This window comes from Mauremys reevesii, linkage group 2 (assembly GCF_016161935.1).
Source record: "Mauremys reevesii isolate NIE-2019 linkage group 2, ASM1616193v1, whole genome shotgun sequence".
NCBI lineage: Eukaryota > Metazoa > Chordata > Testudines > Geoemydidae > Mauremys > Mauremys reevesii.
In genome coordinates, this window is record NC_052624.1 from 206,164,386 (window position 1) to 206,184,105 (window position 19,720).

The 19,720-nt window shown below is 39.8% G+C and overlaps 1 protein-coding gene across 2 annotated transcripts in view; it reads left to right on the top strand.

Moving 5' to 3' along the window:
• The window catches only part of THOC1 (THO complex 1), a 33,560-nt gene extending 14,190 nt beyond the window's left edge, over positions 1-19,370 (top strand). The window contains exons 10-21 of one of the 2 annotated variants that reach the window (XM_039525675.1): positions 146-254; positions 2,043-2,174; positions 3,559-3,659; positions 5,490-5,556; positions 5,895-5,945; positions 6,434-6,504; positions 8,030-8,125; positions 8,659-8,724; positions 13,156-13,239; positions 13,842-13,989; positions 15,493-15,571; positions 18,195-19,370. In XM_039525675.1, coding sequence (XP_039381609.1) covers positions 146-254; positions 2,043-2,174; positions 3,559-3,659; positions 5,490-5,556; positions 5,895-5,945; positions 6,434-6,504; positions 8,030-8,125; positions 8,659-8,724; positions 13,156-13,239; positions 13,842-13,989; positions 15,493-15,571; positions 18,195-18,490 — 1,300 coding nt within the window. In that variant the 3' untranslated portion in view covers positions 18,491-19,370. Of the gene's footprint in view, positions 1-145; positions 255-2,042; positions 2,175-3,558; positions 3,660-5,489; positions 5,557-5,894; positions 5,946-6,433; positions 6,505-8,029; positions 8,126-8,658; positions 8,725-13,155; positions 13,240-13,841; positions 13,990-14,744; positions 15,466-15,492; positions 15,572-18,194 lie in introns of those variants that run through there. The other variant, XM_039525676.1, reaches the window with a different exon arrangement.
• Positions 19,371-19,720: the final 350 nt, after the last annotated feature.

Consider the following 19,720-nt stretch of genomic DNA (forward strand, 5'->3'; position numbering starts at 1 on the left):
CTGGCTTTTCGTTCTTCTGATTTACAAGAATAGTGGTAGTTTTGTTTTCAGCCATTCTGTCTGTATTAATGAAAATGGACCTTTATTTGTTTAGCATATTTATCCCAAACTGTAGCCAGAGTAAAATAATTATTTGCTTTGTTAGCTCCATTCCAATAGATTACAACCTGTATAGAAAATTCTGGTCGCTTCAGGATTACTTTAGGAATCCTGTGCAGTGCTATGAGAAGATCTCGTGGAAGACATTTCTTAAGGTAATTTGTGTTCCTATATTAAACCTGTTTAGCAGTTCACCTTTTGTTCCACAAGTGAAAGTATTGTTTCCAAAGGTTAAACTATTCATGATGCTGGAAAGTAAGAGTGCATGAGTTCATGCATTATACGTTTTGTGCAAAGTTAGACATGAAGTTATTTGTTTGTACACACAGTAGGTCAGCTAACAAAGTTACATGTATATATGCTTTCCTGACGTTTATAGAAATGCTGATGTGTTCCAAGAATATCAAAAGCCGTTTTTCTTTTGTTTAATAGCAAAAAACAGAGCTTGGTTTTTTTCCTAGCTAAGAAAAAAATATTTGCTTTAGGCTTAAATCTTGCAAATGAATCCAGGCGGATGTGCCTCTTTGGAGTCCTGTTGATTCCAGTGGGATTGTATGCAAGATCATGTTCTGCTTAGGCAGGTCCCTTTGTAGAGTCAGGACTTTGTGGTGACTTGAAGCTGCCATATACACCTAGTACCTCATCCTACCAGTTGGATAGTGAATAACAATGTTTCAGTTTTGCCAGGTATGTAGATATCGGGATGATTAGTAAATGTAATTGCTAAACTGTTTCTGTAATAGACAATGGCATATAATCACTCATCTTAAAATTCTACCTTTTGTTATATAGGTGAAGGAAACCTCTCTTATTTTAAACCATTTGCTATATGTGTTACTGCTAAAATGCCTGATCTCATGAGCAGATGTTATTTAAAGATGCATCTTGGTTAAGGTTTTAAAACATTTTTCCCTTTAAAAAAAGAAAAGTATTGTTTTGGGTTACCGAGAATGGCAGGACTTAAACAAGCCAAAGTTTTGGAAATTCTCACAAGGGTTCTCCGTGAAAATGAATTGTCATTAAAAAATTATACTAAAGTACATTTTAAACTAGTTCTAAAAGTAGAGACTTAATTTTAACTATTAGTACCTGCTCAAGCATGTGCAAATGGAAGTGTGGTGCCTGAGTATAGCACTAAAACCATTATGGAGAAAGCACTTAGTGCTTTCCTGTTTAATCAATCTGTGTATATCTTAAAAATAGAGAGTTCATATCACTTTCACTTTAAGGATTAAATTGTCAAATGTACTCTGTGCATTAGTTCCTATGGAAAACGAAGAGCTTCAGAAGTATTGAAGGTTTGAAACAAGTGCTTTCTGGGAAGTGAGTAGCCCAAAATGGCTAAACAAATTACAGGATAGTTAAAATTTCATGTTCCTTTTTTCCAGATTTAAGTGTCTGTCAGTTTCCGTGAAATTTTCGTGCTCACACACCCTCTCCTTTCGTATAACTCTGAGAGAGACTTTTCAGGCCAAAGTTTTTTGTGTATGAGAAAATGTTAGAAAATGGAGCAGGGAGACAGGGACAATATAGGGCTTAGAACTGAACTTGTCTTGCAACTTTAACTGTAGGGAGCCATAGCTTCAATAATACCAGTCAGCTTCCTTTTTTGCACATTGTAAATTATTTAAGTTTTCAGTAATTTTCACTTAACGCTTGAAGGACAACATAGTCGTACCTCGTTTTGGATTATTCAAGAAGCTAACAGATTTTCCTGTGCAAAATTCATTCTTCATCAGACTTAAGTGGATAACATTTGTGTTTTGGCTAACACTCCACACAGATGTTTCTACTGATGGTGAATAGCAAACTTATATTCACTAGCTCAAAAATCTTCTAGGATTGGTCCTGTGTGGTATGTGTGTGGTTTTGTTTTGTTTTCTTCTCCTAATAAAAAATGCATAGCTGGTATTTTCACATAAGTACCACCATTTGCTTTACAGTACTCGGAAGAAGTTTTGGCTGTTTTTAAAAGTTACAAATTGGATGACACGCAGGCCTCCAGAAAAAAGTTGGAAGAGCTAAAAACAGGGGGAGAACATGTCTACTTTGCAAAGTTCTTAACTAGTGAAAAGGTATTATACTTCTGTTTTTGTATAAAGAAGGAAAAGCTTGGATCACAATAAAAGTTGGTACAGTTTTAACTGTACCGTCTGACCTATATTGTTCCATAATGTTGAAATTTAGAAGGAAAATGAGCAAAAGTAAATACTGTATTTACAATCTGCTTTTTTCTTATCACACACAACTGAACTTTCAACACTTAAAATGAGCATACAGTTGTGTTTTACCTGCACTTTCTGCTTTATTGTATCATAATTTTTGAGGAAATTATTGCAAATCTTAGTGTTGTAGTGTGCATAGAATGCAAGGAATTATGTACTTTATGGCAATTGCATGATTTTAAGTTGATAAATCCTAAAATATCTACCCTGTGAAATAATATACATCATTTAACTCTGAAATAATTCATATGGTACCACCCCCCCACCTCCTCGCTGTTCTCCTTGAGTTTCCTTAGCCATCTTGTATAGGGGAGCATGAAACTGTTTCATATCTGTTACTTTAGACAATGAAAAGTGTGGTGCAGAGAATAGTGTTGCCAATACCCTTTCACAGAGCCCAAGTCTAGTTAGTGTCTAACACGATAGCCCCTTTTGCACAGTAAAGGGAACTGTCAACATTTATTATTTTCCTTGACTAGTCATGTAGCGGTGATACTGTTTGGAGCCAAGCACTGGGCCACCTCAATAGGAAGTTTTGCTGGGAGAACTTGAACCTGGTAGTAAAAACGAGATGTTTTTTGAAAGATCTGTGCTGCAACACAAATGTTGCATTGGAAAAAAGTGAGAGCCCCTTTTTTTGTTGATTTTTAAACTTTTAATTATGCAATTAGATTTTAGAATAGATTTTCAGGGTTGCAAATGTATGCTGGTAAAGGGAAAAATAGTTTTACATCTGTGAGCGCATTTGTGGTGGTTGTCCAAATCCTTGCACACTTAGAAGTGAATGATGCCTCAGGTAGAATGCTGTATAACTGGGCTACATAACAGCATAAAATATTTGTAATGGATTCAAGGAACTATGAGTCGCCCATATACACCATTCTTTACGCTTTTATCTTTTCTTAACAGATGTCACATTAATATATCACCCAAGACATCAAAGTTGGTGTCTTAATAGAGAAGGCGTTCTAATAAAAGTGGGGTAGAATGATGCATAATACATTTGAAGACCATTAACATGAATTGCCACATATAGACAATCTTGACTATAGATTTCACTATATTTGAATAACTTCAGATTTATGTAGGCTAAGTTGAGACTGCTCCTATCAAATACATGCAGGCTTTTCATTTGAAAGCTTGAAGATGATCTGAAAATATGTTAGATCAGATGAATCATGTGTAGTTGGTGTGGGGTTTTTTTAACTCAACTTTTTTGGTTTTTTTTTTTTAGCTAATGGATTTACAGCTGAGTGACAGTAACTTCCGCCGTCACATCTTGCTGCAGTATCTAATACTATTTCAGTATCTAAAGGGACAGGTCAAATTTAAAAGGTAAGTTGGGAATGTTTGTCTTATTGGGGGAGATTGGGCTTATAAGCAGACTAAGTATCAGAGGGGTAGCTATGTTAGTCTGGATCTGTAAAAAGCAACAAAGAGTCCTGTGGCACCTTATAGACTAACAGATGTATTGGAGCATAAGCTTTCATGGTGAATACCCACTTTGTCAGACACATGCATCTAATGAAGTGGGTATTCACCCATGAAAGCTTATGCTCCAATACGTCTGTTAGTCTATAAGGTGCCACAGGACTCTTTGATGCCTTTAAGCAGACTAAAGCACTTTTAAAGAGAGACCAAATTTCTGGTCCTTTTTCCATTTAAAAAAAAAAATCCTCTGTAAAACTTAGGGAGAGATCTGACAGTGGGATTTGAGCTGGCTGAGAGATCTGACAGTGAGGAACATGTGGTTGAAGGATCTGGCCCTTTGTTTGCTAAAGGTTTTTTGTGTGTCCAAAATACCAGCAGCAATGGCTGTGGTGGTGGTGATTGTTGTTATTATTATCCTAAAGTGACATAACAGTTTTCTTATGTTGCCAAACACTCTAATTTTGCTGTCTTGGAGAACAACATTCTAAATTTAAAACAATTTTTGCAATTTCCAGACTTACCCCACTAATACATTTAGATCATTCATTTCTTGTGCTGCGTACATACGACTTGCTTACTGCCTTTATTATAATTAAGGTTAAGATTTTGGCATGAGGAATTTTATTAAAATTCACTGGCAGGACATAGGCAATAAACCATAAATCATGGAAGTCGGAGCCCCGCCAGTTGTGGGGGGCTGAAACGGTATTCACAGACTCCAAGACCTCTGTGACCAAATTGTATCCTTAATTATAATTTAATCATACTTATTTCTTATTATGGTGCTTCTAGTTAGCACATCTCCAAGCACTTTATAAAGGAGTATTATCTCCATTTGCTAGAGAGGAGGAAGTGACTTGCCTAAGCTCTCCCAGCGGGGCAGTGACATAGGCAGAAATAGAATGCAGGTCTCCCAAGTCCCACCCCAGTGTCCTATCCACTGGGCAAAACTGCCCTACAGTCCAATTCAGACACACATACTGACTTTATTTTCCTGTCTACATAAGTATTCATTTATTAGGCTAGTGTAGACCAACCTGGAATAAAATAGGAATGTGGCAGCATAACATTTCATATAGATATAGCAAGATAATACTGATTTTTCTAAAAAAGTTAACAAATTTCACATTCTTCTAACTAGAGGGCTCCTTGCAGAAATCTTTCTGCCATAAGTTGACTACCAATAACCATGGTTATATTTACTGTTGAACATAGCTGGTGCCTCACAAAAAAGATGAAATTTTACATATTGTGTTGCTACTGAATGGTTTGATTCAGGCTTTATATTCCCAGGGATCCTCTTTACAAATGGACTTTTTTCTTTCACCAGTGTAAACTCAAAAATAGAATTTAAAGTTCATTTTCAGTTTGTAAAAATTACTCCTCTTTTGTAAATCTCAAGTCATAGATCTTATTTCACTTCTTCCTCCCATTCCCCTCTTACCACTCCTGTTGAGATTCCAGATGCATACAGAAAGCAATGTCCTTTGTTTTATGAAAGCTACAGAATAGTCTGAAGTTATTGTTTGAGATGAATGTGGGTTTTTTACTGTAGTTCATTGCTTACTGTTTCTAAATTAATTGGTTCCTTTCAAACACTGCTGGCTTACTACATAACCTATTCCTCACATATAGAAAATTTTAATATTCACATTACAAATAGCATCTCATGTGCCAGCCTGTTTTTACGCAGTACTTTTTTTCTCTCTCCCCCCCCCCCTCCTTCCCCCCCAGTTCAAACTACGTTCTAACTGATGAACAGTCCCTCTGGATTGAAGATACTACAAAATTGGTTTACCAGGTCAGTACAGTAGAGAACAAACAATGCAAGCTCTAAATCTCTTCTTGTAACTCATAAAAGGAACTCTCTGAATTGGCTTCCTTATTCCATTTGCTGTTTTGTATTATCAGTTTTTAATAATTCAACACAGCTGTACTGTAGAAGTTTAGCTGTGTTGTCTTCCTAAATGTGAAAGAACACTAGAAATCTTGGGGAAAATACCAGAAAGGTAGATAAATAGCATTTCTTACCCATTAAGTGGTTACCACAGTTTTTGGTTGTTTACCTTCATTCAAATGTTCTGCTACATACTCTATTACCAAAGTTAATACTAGTCATATGATTTCTTCCAATTGCAGCTTCTTTCAGAAAACCCCCCAGATGGGGAAAGATTCTCAAAAATGGTAGAGGTAAGTATTTATACTAAATTGTAATTTTTTTTTCCATCTGTCTTAAACAGAATCAAAGTAGGCCCTAAAAGAATGTCATTGACTTGATATCTATCTAGCCAGTTTTTAAGGCATGAGGTAGAAGTTTTAGGTGCCATAAGCAACTCCAGTTCTCCCATCAATATTTTTTTATGCAGTCACATTTTCATATTTCTTTAAAATGCTTTTCTCTCTCCTGTTGCTGAGGGGAGAAATATGCATGCATGAACATACACATATATAAAACAAATAAAGGGAGATTGGTTATACAAGAAAAATGGTGTAACTGATTCCTTAGTGCATTTTACAGCACTTTGTGGGCAAACATACTGAAAAACTGACTTTTCCCCTCTAAACTTTTGCCTGGCATTCTCAGGTATTTCTAATAGTAGTGAGTTAAAAAATGCAGGCACTGTTTTTGGAAGGTGACTGTGCCCTTTAATGATGTTAGCTGTCTACTTATTTTTCAGCATATATTAAACACTGAAGAAAACTGGAACACCTGGAAAAATGAAGGCTGCCCAAGTTTTGTGAAAGAAAGGTAAATGTACTAGTAAAATAGTAAATTCCCTTTTATAATTATCTTGAAATGACCATTCCACTCAAGAATGTGTACCTACATTTATGCATTTTGTGACTTAGCAGGTAACTTTGCTAAACAGAATAGTTGGGTATCACACCCAGAGTATGTCTATGCTGCAGTTGGAGTTGTGATTTGCAGCTGGAGTAGGCATTCCTATGCTAGTTTTAATGTAGTTAGCACAGGTAAAAGTAGCAGTGAACATGGGGCAGCACAGACCATGGCACGGGCTGGTGGTACAAGTACATACCCAGGGTTCTGTGCGGGCTTGTGCAGCCCATGCTGAAGTTCTTGTCTTCTCTGCTATGTTTAGTCATGTTAGCTAGATTAAAGCTGATGCGAGTGTGCCCTCTTCAACTGAAAGTGTGATTGCCGTTCGAGTGTAGACCTACCTGGTGTGTGTGGTGTTAGCATTTAGGTCTCTGGGGTAAAAATCTTAGGGACCCGTCATGCCCCTGTGCTCCCAAGTACATAGGGGACTCTGCACATATGGATTTTCCTCTCCTGTGCAGGAGGAGGAGGCTCAACTGCCTCCATGGTAGCGTGTTTTTCCCCTGGACACTACTAAGGACTCTGTGATTGGAGAGTGGTGGAGTGTCATGTTCTTCCCCACCTCCTGCACTTAGCAGAGCTCAGAATGAAAAAGTAAGATAGCTCAAGCTGAAATACTTTCCCATATGCCCACATCTTGTGGTGTGGATTCCCAGTAATAGGGTCTCTGGCAGTTTGGCTGTAGTGAACATAAAACCTGAGGATCTCTTTGCTGGAGTGAGGCCTAGGACTCAGTGATGATCAATGAGTGACCCGAAAGAAAACTTCTTCGTTTTGTTGCATACAGCCAGTAAAAGGTCCCCATGCAGTTAAAAAGTGACTAACTGGCATCTTCAGTGGTGAGAACAGCTGGGTCACCACTTGATATGCTGAGGAGGGAATTTGGTAGCACCTTTTCTTTGATTCCACCCATTTGCAGAGATGGGAGAAGAGGTGAGGGAAGGGAGGAATTTCTAACAAACCACAAAGCTACAAATAATTATAACAAGTCAAATTTTATAACTCCTGAATGTCCTACCTACTTCTCCAGATCCCAGCCAGAGTTTTTGAGTTTAGGTAAGTCTCACCTTGGCTGTCTCAGTGGTCTGGGAGTTCCATTCCTTTCTTCCATGGCTTCAGGGGCATTGTGGAGAGGGAACCTGCATCCCTTAGAGGTTGCATGCAGATGACATGCACAGTAGGGTAGATCACACATAATATGGACTGCTGGAATAAACGGGAATTATTTCTTTTTGACAAATTCTGAGATGTCTTTGTCAGTTATCTCATGAATCTGAGGTATCTGACGGGTCCCGAAAAATCCTAATGTCTAATCTTTTCTGTGGAAAGTTTTCATTGAGATTCAGTTAGAAGCTGTTGTCCTCATTTTGGATCTCCAAATACTGTAATTTTGACATTGAAAAAAGTGGTGGGTTTTTTTGTTTTTTTTACTTAGACCATCAGATTCCAAGCCAACAAGACTTGTGAGAAAGAGGCCAGCTCCAGAGGATTTCCTAGGGAAAGGACCAAACAAAAAAATTCTCATGGGGAAGTATGTTCATTGTTTGTATTGATGACTTGGTGATAAGAAAAGTATGAAATTTTGAGAATGAGCTAAACTACTGAAATATCTTTTCAGAGTACAACAGTGTCTTCTAATTCCTTATTTCATGCCTCCTTTTAATCACCCCCTTTGAAGCTGCTCATGTTCACCATTTTTCTCGGCCACTTATTGAATCACCTTTCCCTCTTCTGCCTTACATCTTTTCTTAAGATACGCTTTTGTAGAAAAGCCTACAATCTGATCTTTGCAACACTCCAAGCTGAAGTTCTTTGCAACACTGATTGCATTGATCTTTGCAACACTCCAAGAATCCTTTTTCCCCCCCCTTGTGTATCAAAAGTACATCAGTTATTGACATTATAAACCCAGAACATATCAATTCTATGTACATCTCATAACTGACATGATTTGTGAAAGGGTCTTTTAGATGAGCACTACTGTAGGAATATTTCTTGTACCTTTTCTTTTAGTAAATGATTAATGTGCAGTTTTAACACACACTTTTGTATTCCTTTTTGCAGTGAGGAGCTAACTCGGCTTTGGAATTTATGTCCGGACAACATGGAAGCTTGTAAATCTGAGACTAGGTAAGTAGGAAAAGTACTTCATTACCTACAAGCTAACTTCCTGCACTGTGACTATACGAGATTTAAAATCAAAGAAACTGTCTAACAGTTTAATAAAACTATTTATGCTGTCAACAATTCTGTTCACTTTTTTTTTTAAAGTAAAATTCTAACTAAAGGCCACAGTCTGCAGCCCTCTCTCACTGAATGCAAGTAGTCCCATTGCTCTTAATAATTCTGGCAACAGTGGTTACCAGTCATGGCAGGTGAGGGTTGCAGAATCTGGTTCGAAATGTTTAAGCTGTATTAAAAGTGTAATGCTTAGGGAAATAAAATGAGATGGTGGGGATTTGCGAGCCTGTATGTTTGTAGCATACTTGAGGTGAAGCTGGCTACTATTTCTGGTACTAGGAATAGATCTGTTGCCATGATTTCTCTGTGATTTAACACTCCAGCTGTGCTAAGGCAATGATGTAAAATGCACTCTTCAGTTACTCCTTACAATTGTGCCACTCTCAAGGCCCTCTGTACTGTGCAATTATAAGGCTCTACACCTGACCATATAATTGTCTTTGCTAACATTGCTACATTAATCTATTTTTGTGCAGCATCAGTGGCTAGCCAGGGAGCATGGAGATTGGATGGGGGCAGTAGAGTGTTAGGCAGTGGCTGAGGAGGCCAAAACAAACACAGGGAAAGATGCTTGTGCTGCTCCACTGGAACTTTGCAGAGTCTCTGCTTTCACAGATTGTAGTAGTTCTGCACAAGAGGTGCTTTCTTCAGCTGTGAGGCTTCTAACCTGTGCAGGAGGGAGCCTCAGAATCTCTGCCAGGGTGGAGCCATGCTAGCTTGGCTGGGGAGGCTGAAGTGGATTGGCCCTCTGTGTACCAGAAAAGTGCTGCAGATAGAGTAGTGCTTAAAAAATCCAACCCCTTACTCCACATGCATCAGCACATTGATTTCCCCCCCGCCAAAACCTGAAACAATAAGCCATTTACCATTTATTTTATCATGATGGGAGTGGTTGAGAAGGATGATTGAATGGTTAAGGTACTGGACTGAGACTCTGGGCAAGTCACTTCAGCTCTGTGCCTTAGATGCCCATCTATACAATAGGATAATATTTATTTTCTCACACCAGTATTCTGTCTATATTGGTAAACTCTGTTGGGTGGGGACTAGTTTTGACTTTGTACTGTACCTGGCACAATCTCAATTGGGACAAAACCCACTTTTCAAAACAAAATCAGTCAGTTTATCTAGATGTCTTCATGACAGTACTACAGTGTGTCCTCCCTGCTTCCTTATTGCTCCATGATATCCACCTCTTCAGGCAAATGTGAAACCTCTCTTGAATGGACCTCGGATAAGGTGCATGTAGATGAGGACTTGATGCCTGATGAATCTTTCTTATGCTGTAATTGTGATACAAGAATGCACATATCACAGTACCCTATAGTTGTAAAGAACATAGTTTAGTTCCTGTTTCAGAGACTATCTTGATGGTTGTGCATATTCTTAGATGCATCAGGTACTTAAGTTACTCCTGGGGGGATTCTGCACCAACAGATTCAACATTCTGTGCCAAAAAAAATCATTTTGCAAAATTCTGCATATTTTATTTGTCAAAATAATACAGTATAATCACACCAGTTGTAATTATTTTGGTAGTTTAAATAAACTATAATGCAGAAAAATGTCACAATAATATTCAGCATTTCCTAAACACATGGAAGTTAAGTTACGAACACTTGGTAACTAATACCCTGCATTCCAGTTATCCTGGATTTTCATTTAAATTACGTGATAGAACAGCGCCAATCCCTCTCCCCTCCCCTCCAAAAATAAAATAGAATGTCTTTCTAAATTGCTCAGACTTTCACACATGAAAGTCATACAGTTTTACTAATCATTGTCCGGGACCTGGCTGTGTACTTTGGGAAGTTCTTGGTTCTGATTGTCCTGACATTTTATTGACTGCTTAGTGAATGTTTTATTTGCCCTCAGTTTTTTTTTTTTAAAATGGCCTTACAACTTTCACAGGTTTTATGCTCCTGGGGAAATTGATTGAATATGGGAACAGTTAACTAACAATTAGAACATTTAACAATGTTACTACACAGTCAGGCTGCTACATTTCTGCCTCTAGCCTGCCTCTTATATAATAAGCCCTACCCTTCCACGCCAGGGAGCTGCAGTCCCAAGAGAGAGGGGCAGAGTCTGTTTCTTTCTCTCTTGTTGGTATGCATGTATGCCCAGGCCCGTTTCCTCCCCTCAGTGATCAACCATGCAGGCATGCACGCCCAGCCCCCATCTCTGAGGCTACTCCAAGCATGCCAGAACAGATGTGCTGCTGGGGAAGAGGCATGTTCCCCCAGCAGATTTGGGGGAGGGGGGTTCTGCACAGGGGGCACAGAAAACTGCACCATATTCTGTCAGGAGTATTAAGTGCAGATTTGACTATCCAGTAGAAGTAGCTGCTGACTATTGCAATAACAGTAACACTGCAGCTAGCAAAACGGTGTATGATAACTACAGATACTGACTTATAAATAAAGCTAAGAAATTTTGTGATCCTCTAAGTCTTCAGGAGTATGTTGATTTCTTTAACTTAAATGTACAGTAATTATCTCATGTGCCACACTGCAAGTGAAGGAAAAACAAGCAAAACCATACTTACTGAAATGTTCAACCAGGAGTGGGATCCATCAGCATGGGAATAACATGTTAAGTATAAGCAGCAAAGAGTCCTGTGGCACCTTGTAGACTAACAGATGTATTGGAGTGTAGACGGGCCAGACTCACCCCTGTGGCACCTCCTGCTGGTGACTTCCAGGAATTAGCTCAGTTTCCAGCCAGGAGCGCCCTCTGCAGGCAGGTGATCTGCCTGACCTTTTGGCCCCGGTGCCCCTCACAGGACCCCGGTGCCCTTTTAAGTGGGTCTCCCCCTCCCAGGGGAACCCCCACTATCCCCACTTTGCCTCTGTATTGGCTACTGCCCAGTCTCCATCTAGCCCCTGTTCACTGGGGCAGACTGTAGTATCAGCCACTCATCATGGGCAAAGGGGTTTGGACCTGCTGCCTTGCCTACCCCTGGGCCACCCCCTGCAACCCCCAGTACCTCTTGGCCTTATGCTAGGCCACAGCCTGAGGCTTTCCAGGCAGGAGCTCCCCAGCTCCTCTGCCTTTCCCCAGCCCTGCTCCACTCTAGGTACTGTGTCTAGCTCCCTGCAGCCAGGCCCTCCTCCCTCTACAGGCATAGGGAGACTGTTTGCTCCTGGCTTCCCTGGCCTTTTTATACAGGCCAGCTGTGGCCTGATTAGGGTGTGGCCCAGCTGTGGCTGTTTCCCCAATCAGCCCAGCTTTTAGAGCTGGGCTTTCAAGCCCTGCCAGGCTGCTTTTTAAACCCCTCAGGGCAGGAGTGGATAACCAACCTGCTACGTGGAGCATGAGCTTTCGTGGGTGAATACATGCATCCGATGAAGTGGGTATTCACTCATGAAAGCTCATGCTCCAATACGTCTGTTAGTCTATAAGGTGCCACAGGACTCTTTGCTGCTTTTACAGATCCAGACTAACACTGCTACCCCTCTGATGTTAAGTATAGTATAAAATGTCTAAAATTTTTCCTCTAAAATCAGTGGCCAGAAATAAACTGAATGGAAGGGAAATATGCGGCCCATATCAAACACTTTGTTGTTCTGTGATTAGCAGATGAGGTGGTAAGGACCTGTGCTTTCCCTACTCAGTTTCACCCAGGTTGCACAAAACTAACAACCTTTGTTGACTCCTACATCTGCCTGGCCCTTCTTGATATGATCAGCCATGCCTCCACTCTCTCTCTTCTTCAGACCTCTCTTTAAAACACACTTCTCTCATGCAATCTGTGCATCCTAGTCTTTCCTTCATAATACTCGTAATTTAAATAATAATCAGTATTTTTACAAAATCTTGAAGACTCATGCATATTAGTAATCAAAGCAACCATGTAATCGTATTACTGTATCTCTTGCCCTCCCACCCAATATGTACTGTATCTCCTTATGTCATATGTTAATTTAGAGTTTGGTTCAGCAGAACACTTAACTACGTGACTATTCCCATCCCTATCTAGTAATGCATTTAAGCATGTGCTTAAGTCCTATTTGAAGTCAGTGCTTTGCTGAATCAGGGCCTAGACTGTAAGCTCTTCAGGGCAGGGATTCTGTCTTATCTTGTATGGTGCTGAACTGATAGATCATGTTACACCTCTGTTGCATTTTAGTGATGGAGCAGTAGTTCATGTCTTAGCAACATTAGCAATGCATAGATAAACTTGATCTGTCACTTCAGTGCAGTGTCCAAATCAGGACATCTATCACTGCCTCATAAGGAAGACTGAAGTATGCATGAATTAATTGGAGTGATAAATAGAGATTAGTCAGAGTATCAAAACTCTGATTTATTTCATAGGGAATATATGCCGACACTGGAGGAGTTCTTTGAAGAGGCTATTGAGCAGGCAGATCCTGAAAACATGGTTGAAAATGAATATAAGTGAGTAGATTTTATTTTATTCTTAATTTGTGTCCCTCTTTTTAACGTTTGCTTGAGTCACTGAAGTAAATAATCTGTTCTCTGGACTATTGATGTCTCCGCAGGTCTGAACGTCTGTCCTGAAGGCTAGTAAGCTTGGACAGCATGACATTAGTTGAGAAATGAGACCCCCCCTTTTTTTTTTTCTGTCTTGAACCGATAGAATTTGTTTTTTGTAGTTGACAAAAATATCAATGTTTGTTTTTAAAACATTTTTTAAATTTTTGTCAATTTAAATTTAAATTTTCAAACTTTTTTGCAAAATTATGGGTTTTAATCTTTTTTAAATGCTTATTTAAACTTTCACAATTGTGGGAAATTGAGGGGGGTCAGACAGTTGGGGTATTAGACAATTACATAATGACAACAGATGTTGGGCTTCAAAAAGTTAAAGCTTTGCAATCATTAAAACACAAATTGTCAACATCACATATCAAAATATACAAAGTAAATCTCCTTAAATCAAATGCTAATAAGTTCTCTAGCTGCATTTTTCTTTCTTTGCCTTCAAAACCCTATGTATAGATGATGAACATGTAACTAACACTGCTTGTCTTTTATAGGGCTGTGAACAATTCTAATTATGGCTGGAGAGCATTAAGATTACTAGCACGCAGAAGTCCCCACTTCTTCCAGCCAACCAATCAACAATTTAAGAGTTTACCAGAATACTTAGAAAACATGGTAATCAAATTAGCCAAGGAGTTGCCTGTAAGTAATATTTCCTGGTACTTATATCAAATTATGCTAACTGACCTACTGATGGTCTCTTATTCTGCAGAATGGTAAATTACGATCATATATATGTTTGGTTCATGGCAAAAGAATTATATTCATACATATGGTTGTGTGCTAAAATAAAAACTGCAAATAAAACTGGTATTATACATTAAGACCCTGCTGATGCTAGACTTTGGAACAGATTTGATTTGCTGTCATGTGCTTAAAATTTTGGCTTGTTAGAGAAACTAATTATGACTCTCTCTTAAAATATTTGCAGAAACATTCAGCTTTCATGTGTTGTAGGCAGGGCCACCCAGAGGATTCAGGGGGCCTGGGGCAGGGCCGGGTCTTCAGCGGCCGGTCCCTCTCGGAGGGAAGGACCCGCCCCCAAAAAATGAAGCAGCAGCAGTAGAGCAGCCTAAGTGCCGTGATCGTGGCTTTTTTTTCCCCCCCCCCCCACTGCTTGCAGCGCTTGTACTCATTGGGAGCGACTCGCGGAGCCCCTGTGGGGCCTGGGGCAAATTGCCCCACTTGCTGCACGTTTTTCCTCTTCCCCCCCTCCCCCCCTCCGGGGCAGCCCTGGGTGTAGGGTCAGTTTGTCTTAAGCGTGTTAAAGGGGACCTTAAAAGGAACAAGAGAAATATTAGGTTTGTGCCCTTTTTATTTTCATTGTTATATGAAGAAGGCCTGAAAAGTTAGGTGGGATTTTTCGTTTTTTAAATCTGCTTTTTTTAATCCCTTAGAAATATCAGGATTGTGGTGTTTGTCATCAGTCTTGGAGGATCCATACTTGTGTTTGGGAGTTTTCTTATTCCTAACCTGAAGATGAAGAGAGAGGAAACTCAATTCTTAATAAAAAGCTTTTTTTTCAGCATGTTCAGTCATTTGAATTAACCAGTTGTTAAATTGTTTTTAACACTCAGTAAACATCGCATTCCTTTCAATCATGTTTCACTTGGCATAGTTACTCTGTCATCCTACTAGTTGTATAGTCATCTATCTGGTCCTACAGCAAAACATTTCAAATGTTGAACAAGCAGGAACCTTTTTTTAATCCTCTCAGGCTTTTTATCCATCAAAAAAGGCCATAAGCTCAATATTTTTTCCATTGGATGTCACCATCGGCTAATGAACGGGAAAATGGGCAGGAGAGTGGGGAACAGGGTTTGGAAAAAACAAGCAGCACTGAATATCCCATAGTATCATAGATCATAGTGGAATGATTAGTTTCTCCTACAGTGAGCACGTTCCAGGCAAGCTTTTCTTTTCTTGAAAAGAGCAGGAGATTCTCCTGTGACCAGGCCAGTAGTATTTTGTTGTTGCTGCTGCTGTTAGGGTTTTCGGCTACAGAAGTATAATGTGTGGGGTTTTTTGTACACAAATGTCTTGTCAAATTGTCTATTCTAGCAGGCATGTCAGGGACCATCATGCAGCTATAACATTTCTTTTTAAACACAAAAGCCATCAAGTGATATTTGTCTCTCATTATAGCCTCCTTCTGAAGAAATAAAAACAGGAGAGGATGAAGATGAGGAAGATAATGATGCTTTATTAAAGGAAAACAATGAAAGTAAGATTTACTTTTTTTTTTTTCCCCCAGTTTCACTCTTGATCCATATTTAGAAGGTGTGTTTTTTTATCATGCTTTTTCCCCAAGGTCATCTGTCCTGTTTCACCTTCTGCTTCTCTCCTGTCAACATTTAGCACCAATGCTCATATTGAAAGTGACAAACAGCACCATATCAAGTCCCACAAAGCTAGCAGTTACTTGGATATCCCCGACCCCTGCATCACTGAAAGCGTTCCACTCCTCAGAGTTGAGGAGTGTGAACTTGAACTGTGTGAACACATAATTAGCAATCTCTCCCAATGTTCCTCTTGGGTAGGGTGTGTTTACTGTGTAACTAGATGTTAAAAGCCAAAAATATGGCACAGTTATGTGAAATGCTTTCTCTGAATTCTCTGCGTCTATTTTGTAACTACAAGTTACATTGCCCCGGGATAGTGTTTACTTATAGACCTTAAATACCCTATGCAGTGCTTCCAATAATAGTAGTATATAACCTGTCTCCAAGATCACTGAGATCTTTCTTCAGCTAAATGTCTCGGATGCAGAAATTTCTCTGTGACAGAGCATTCTTCCTGATAATGCCACCACCTTTTTTTTTTCCTTTCCATTAATCAGACTTCTCATTTGCCTCTTGCCCATAATCCTGGCATATTCTTACTCTGATCTCTCCTCCCTTATGTGAGTGAATCTGCCTATCTCCATCCTTATCCATGCAATCCTCTCATTCCAGCTTTTTCCTGTGTGGTCTTTCACTAGCTGAGCTTTCCAGTATCCATGTGATGTGTGCTGCTTGGAGTTGCATGTGATTTCATTCCCATCCCCAGACACCCCTGCTGGCTCCCCATTCACTTCAGGATCTAATTAAAAAACATCTTTCCTTATTTTTAAAACCTTTCATGGTTCTCTGTGTATCTACTCCACTGCCTTCTTTCATCTAGCACTTGTAGAAGGGAAGAGAGGACAATCTTGTTACTTTGGGTGCAAGAGCCTTCTCTTCAATTTAACAATACCTGGAACAGCCTTCACAGTTCCATTTTGTTGACTTTCCATCTCCTTTTAAAGTAAAGATGAGATGGCTGTGGTCTGATGCAGTATATGCATGCTCTGCCTCTGAGCAATAATGGAAATGTTCTGTTTGCTTTTGTCCCATGCTGTTCATGGACTTCAATTCCTAACCCTTGATGTAATGGTTTTAGATTTTTGTGAAATGTCCTATAAATGAGTGGGACTGATAAGCAGTGGAGAGAGTTAGAAACATTCAGAACATGCCAATTGGCTCTCGAAGCTGGGTGAGGAGAGACACATTGATGCAGAACATTATCCAACTCCTTGTATAGGTAACTTCATCCATTGCTGTTTTTTGGAAATGTTATAAACATGGTCAGCAGAGCACATAGACGACAAGCAGTAATACACTACAAGTTTGTAAACTCACTTGTATAATCACCAAATGTTTGTCTTCTCAGCAAGACACAAAGGTCAGTGTTATTATCTTGATGCCAAACGTTTAACTAAGAAAAAAGATTTGCTTTTTAATTGTATAAATTAACTGCTGTATAATCCAGTGCAGGCTGCACTGTAAGCAGGAAGACCAGAGTTTTCATTCTCTCTCTGTGCTTTTAGTTATACAATTAGAGGGAAGCAAATTTTGTTTTTCACAAACTCAGACAAGTTAAACTGGGCTAGCTCTGCTTGATTTAACTAACCTAAACCTTCCCAGATGTAGTGAAATTCCAGTTACAATTTTAGATTTTAAGGCTCCTATCGACCTAAGTATTGAAAATTGCATTGGCTTGTAAGAATAGACTTCTTACACTCAGCAATGGAAACAGTTGCTTCTGATTAACCTAAGAATATAGTAGCTGTACCAGATTGGACTAGTGGTTTAGAAACCCTCATAGTGGACAGTCTTTCAATAATACACCTATGGGGGGAGTTTCTCTTACTCAGGCATTGATTGGATTATATAAAATTGACGGCTGACCGTTTTTGAGTAGGGTTTAAAGGACTGTTTCAGAGCATAAATATAAAATAAGATGCTTAGCTGAAATGGGTAAAACAGTCAGAGTCTCTTTATAAATACAGTAGAACCTCAAAGGTATGAACTCCAGAGTTAGACTTACCCGTCAATCAGGCAGCAGCGCAGACTTTTTTTTTTCCTTTTTTAAAAGGCAAATTCAGTACTGCCTCAGAGCTTTTAGCCATAGGGGGTTGGGGCTGCGGACACTGGGACTCAGGGCTTTACACTGGGAAGGGGGCGGGGGTGGGGCTCAGGGCTACAGCCCCATGGCTCTGTTCCCCAGGTTTCAGTGCTCCCCCTGTAGCTGAGGCCCCCACCTGCTGAAGCCAGAAGCATACCCAGCACCCTCCGCAAGACTGAACCCGGGAACCCAAACACTCCCCCCAAATCTAAAGCACTGAGCCCCAGTCCTCCCGTGGGGTAGAGGCCTGAGCCCTCTGTGGAGCCCTGTCCCCCCTGCAGCTGCAGCTCCAACCCCTGTGTGGCTGAAATCCATAACTGAGGTTTTGCTGTAATAGGTTTAAAACTTAGCAGATCGCAAGGAATGTGGAGTGCTGCATCATCCTGAGGATATAACCTTACTCTTTCTGTGTGTGTGTTCAGGTCCAGATGTACAACGAGACAAACCCGTGACAGGGGGACAAATTGAATCATTTGCTAACAAGCTTGGAGAACAATGGAAGACTCTGGCCCCCTACTTGGAAATGAAGGACTCTGATATAAGACAGATTGAGTCCGATAGTGAGGATGTGAAGATGAGAGCTAAGCAGCTGCTGGTTGCCTGGCAGGATCAAGAGGGGATACATGCAACACCTGAGAATCTGATTACTGCAATGAACAAAGCTGGATTAAGTGACCTTGCAGAAAGCCTAACTAACGACACTGAAAACAGTAGTTAATTTATTTCAGATTGTAACTTTTTTTATTAAAACGATTATTGTTGCTAGGTAACAGATCTGACATTTTGATAGGGCAGCTTTATGTTTAGTAAACAAATAAAACCTTTCTATAACATTTAGTTTTCTAGAGTTCCCGAGAAGGATTAGTAACAGTGATCCAGAAATAGCAACCCAGGCATCATCCTTAAATTATGAAAATGTAAAAGGGGAGAGCCACGGTTCAGTGGAGTTTTCTGTGACACACACTGTAATAGTTTAACGGCTTGCTGTTTTAGAGCCAGGGCCATGTTTTGCTGACAAGGGTGTCGAAGGCCTGTGTGTAAAGCGCACTATCTTTGTACTTGCTTACATGTAACTCGGGTTAAATATGGGTAAGATGACATGACTCCTAATTAGTTATTTGGTTGCACGTGCAAATGTTGGGGTGGAATTGTATGCAGGCCTCTGGCTTCCCTTCCTGGAAACTTGACTGTCAATGTTGACTCAAGTCAAGTTGGCGGGGTGGGAGGTGGGGAAGTGTTGCTAATAATCCAGTGAGTAGTCTCCCTGCTGAGGGAAGTTGGTTTAGCTGGTGTCAGCAGTAAAGCAGTGTCCTGAGAACTGTTCTGTTCTGTTTTCCAATGCTGTTTGGATTAGGCATATATTTGAGTTATTGACTCTAATCCAGTAAAAAATCCCAAGTGACTTTTTTTTTAAATTATTTATTTTTAGGAATAGGGTTGTTAGGTCACCTGACTACCTAAAATTCACTTATGATGTAACATGGATGAGGCATTAGTCTATCCTGGTCTGTTGTAGAGTGTTGCTGAGTGCTAGTTTAAGCTTCCTTCTTCAAATTTAGGGATGGCTGCAGCCTTTCGGTATATAGTTTATTTTAAAAGAAATTATTTTAGGAGCTTTTGATGATGTTGTAAAGTAGGTTCTAGCCAGGTACTACAGTAAAATCAGGGAGTTTCTCCATGTAGAGTTTGCTTTATTAATTGAAGTGCATCAATTGTTGGATGCCTAAAGCTTTTTGAGTATTCATTGGATTTTTGCAAAACTCTCTCTATTCTAGTTGCAAATTCATGCCTCTAAATTTCTACAGATGCTTGCCAATGACGGCGCAGCCTACCACAGAAACATTTTAAATGTTTCTGTAAGCGTTTCTCTCAGTGGTATTAGATTAATTCGTTCCACTGCTGAAAACTAACAGATCAGCCATATATCCTGGCCTGGGAAGCCACGGCC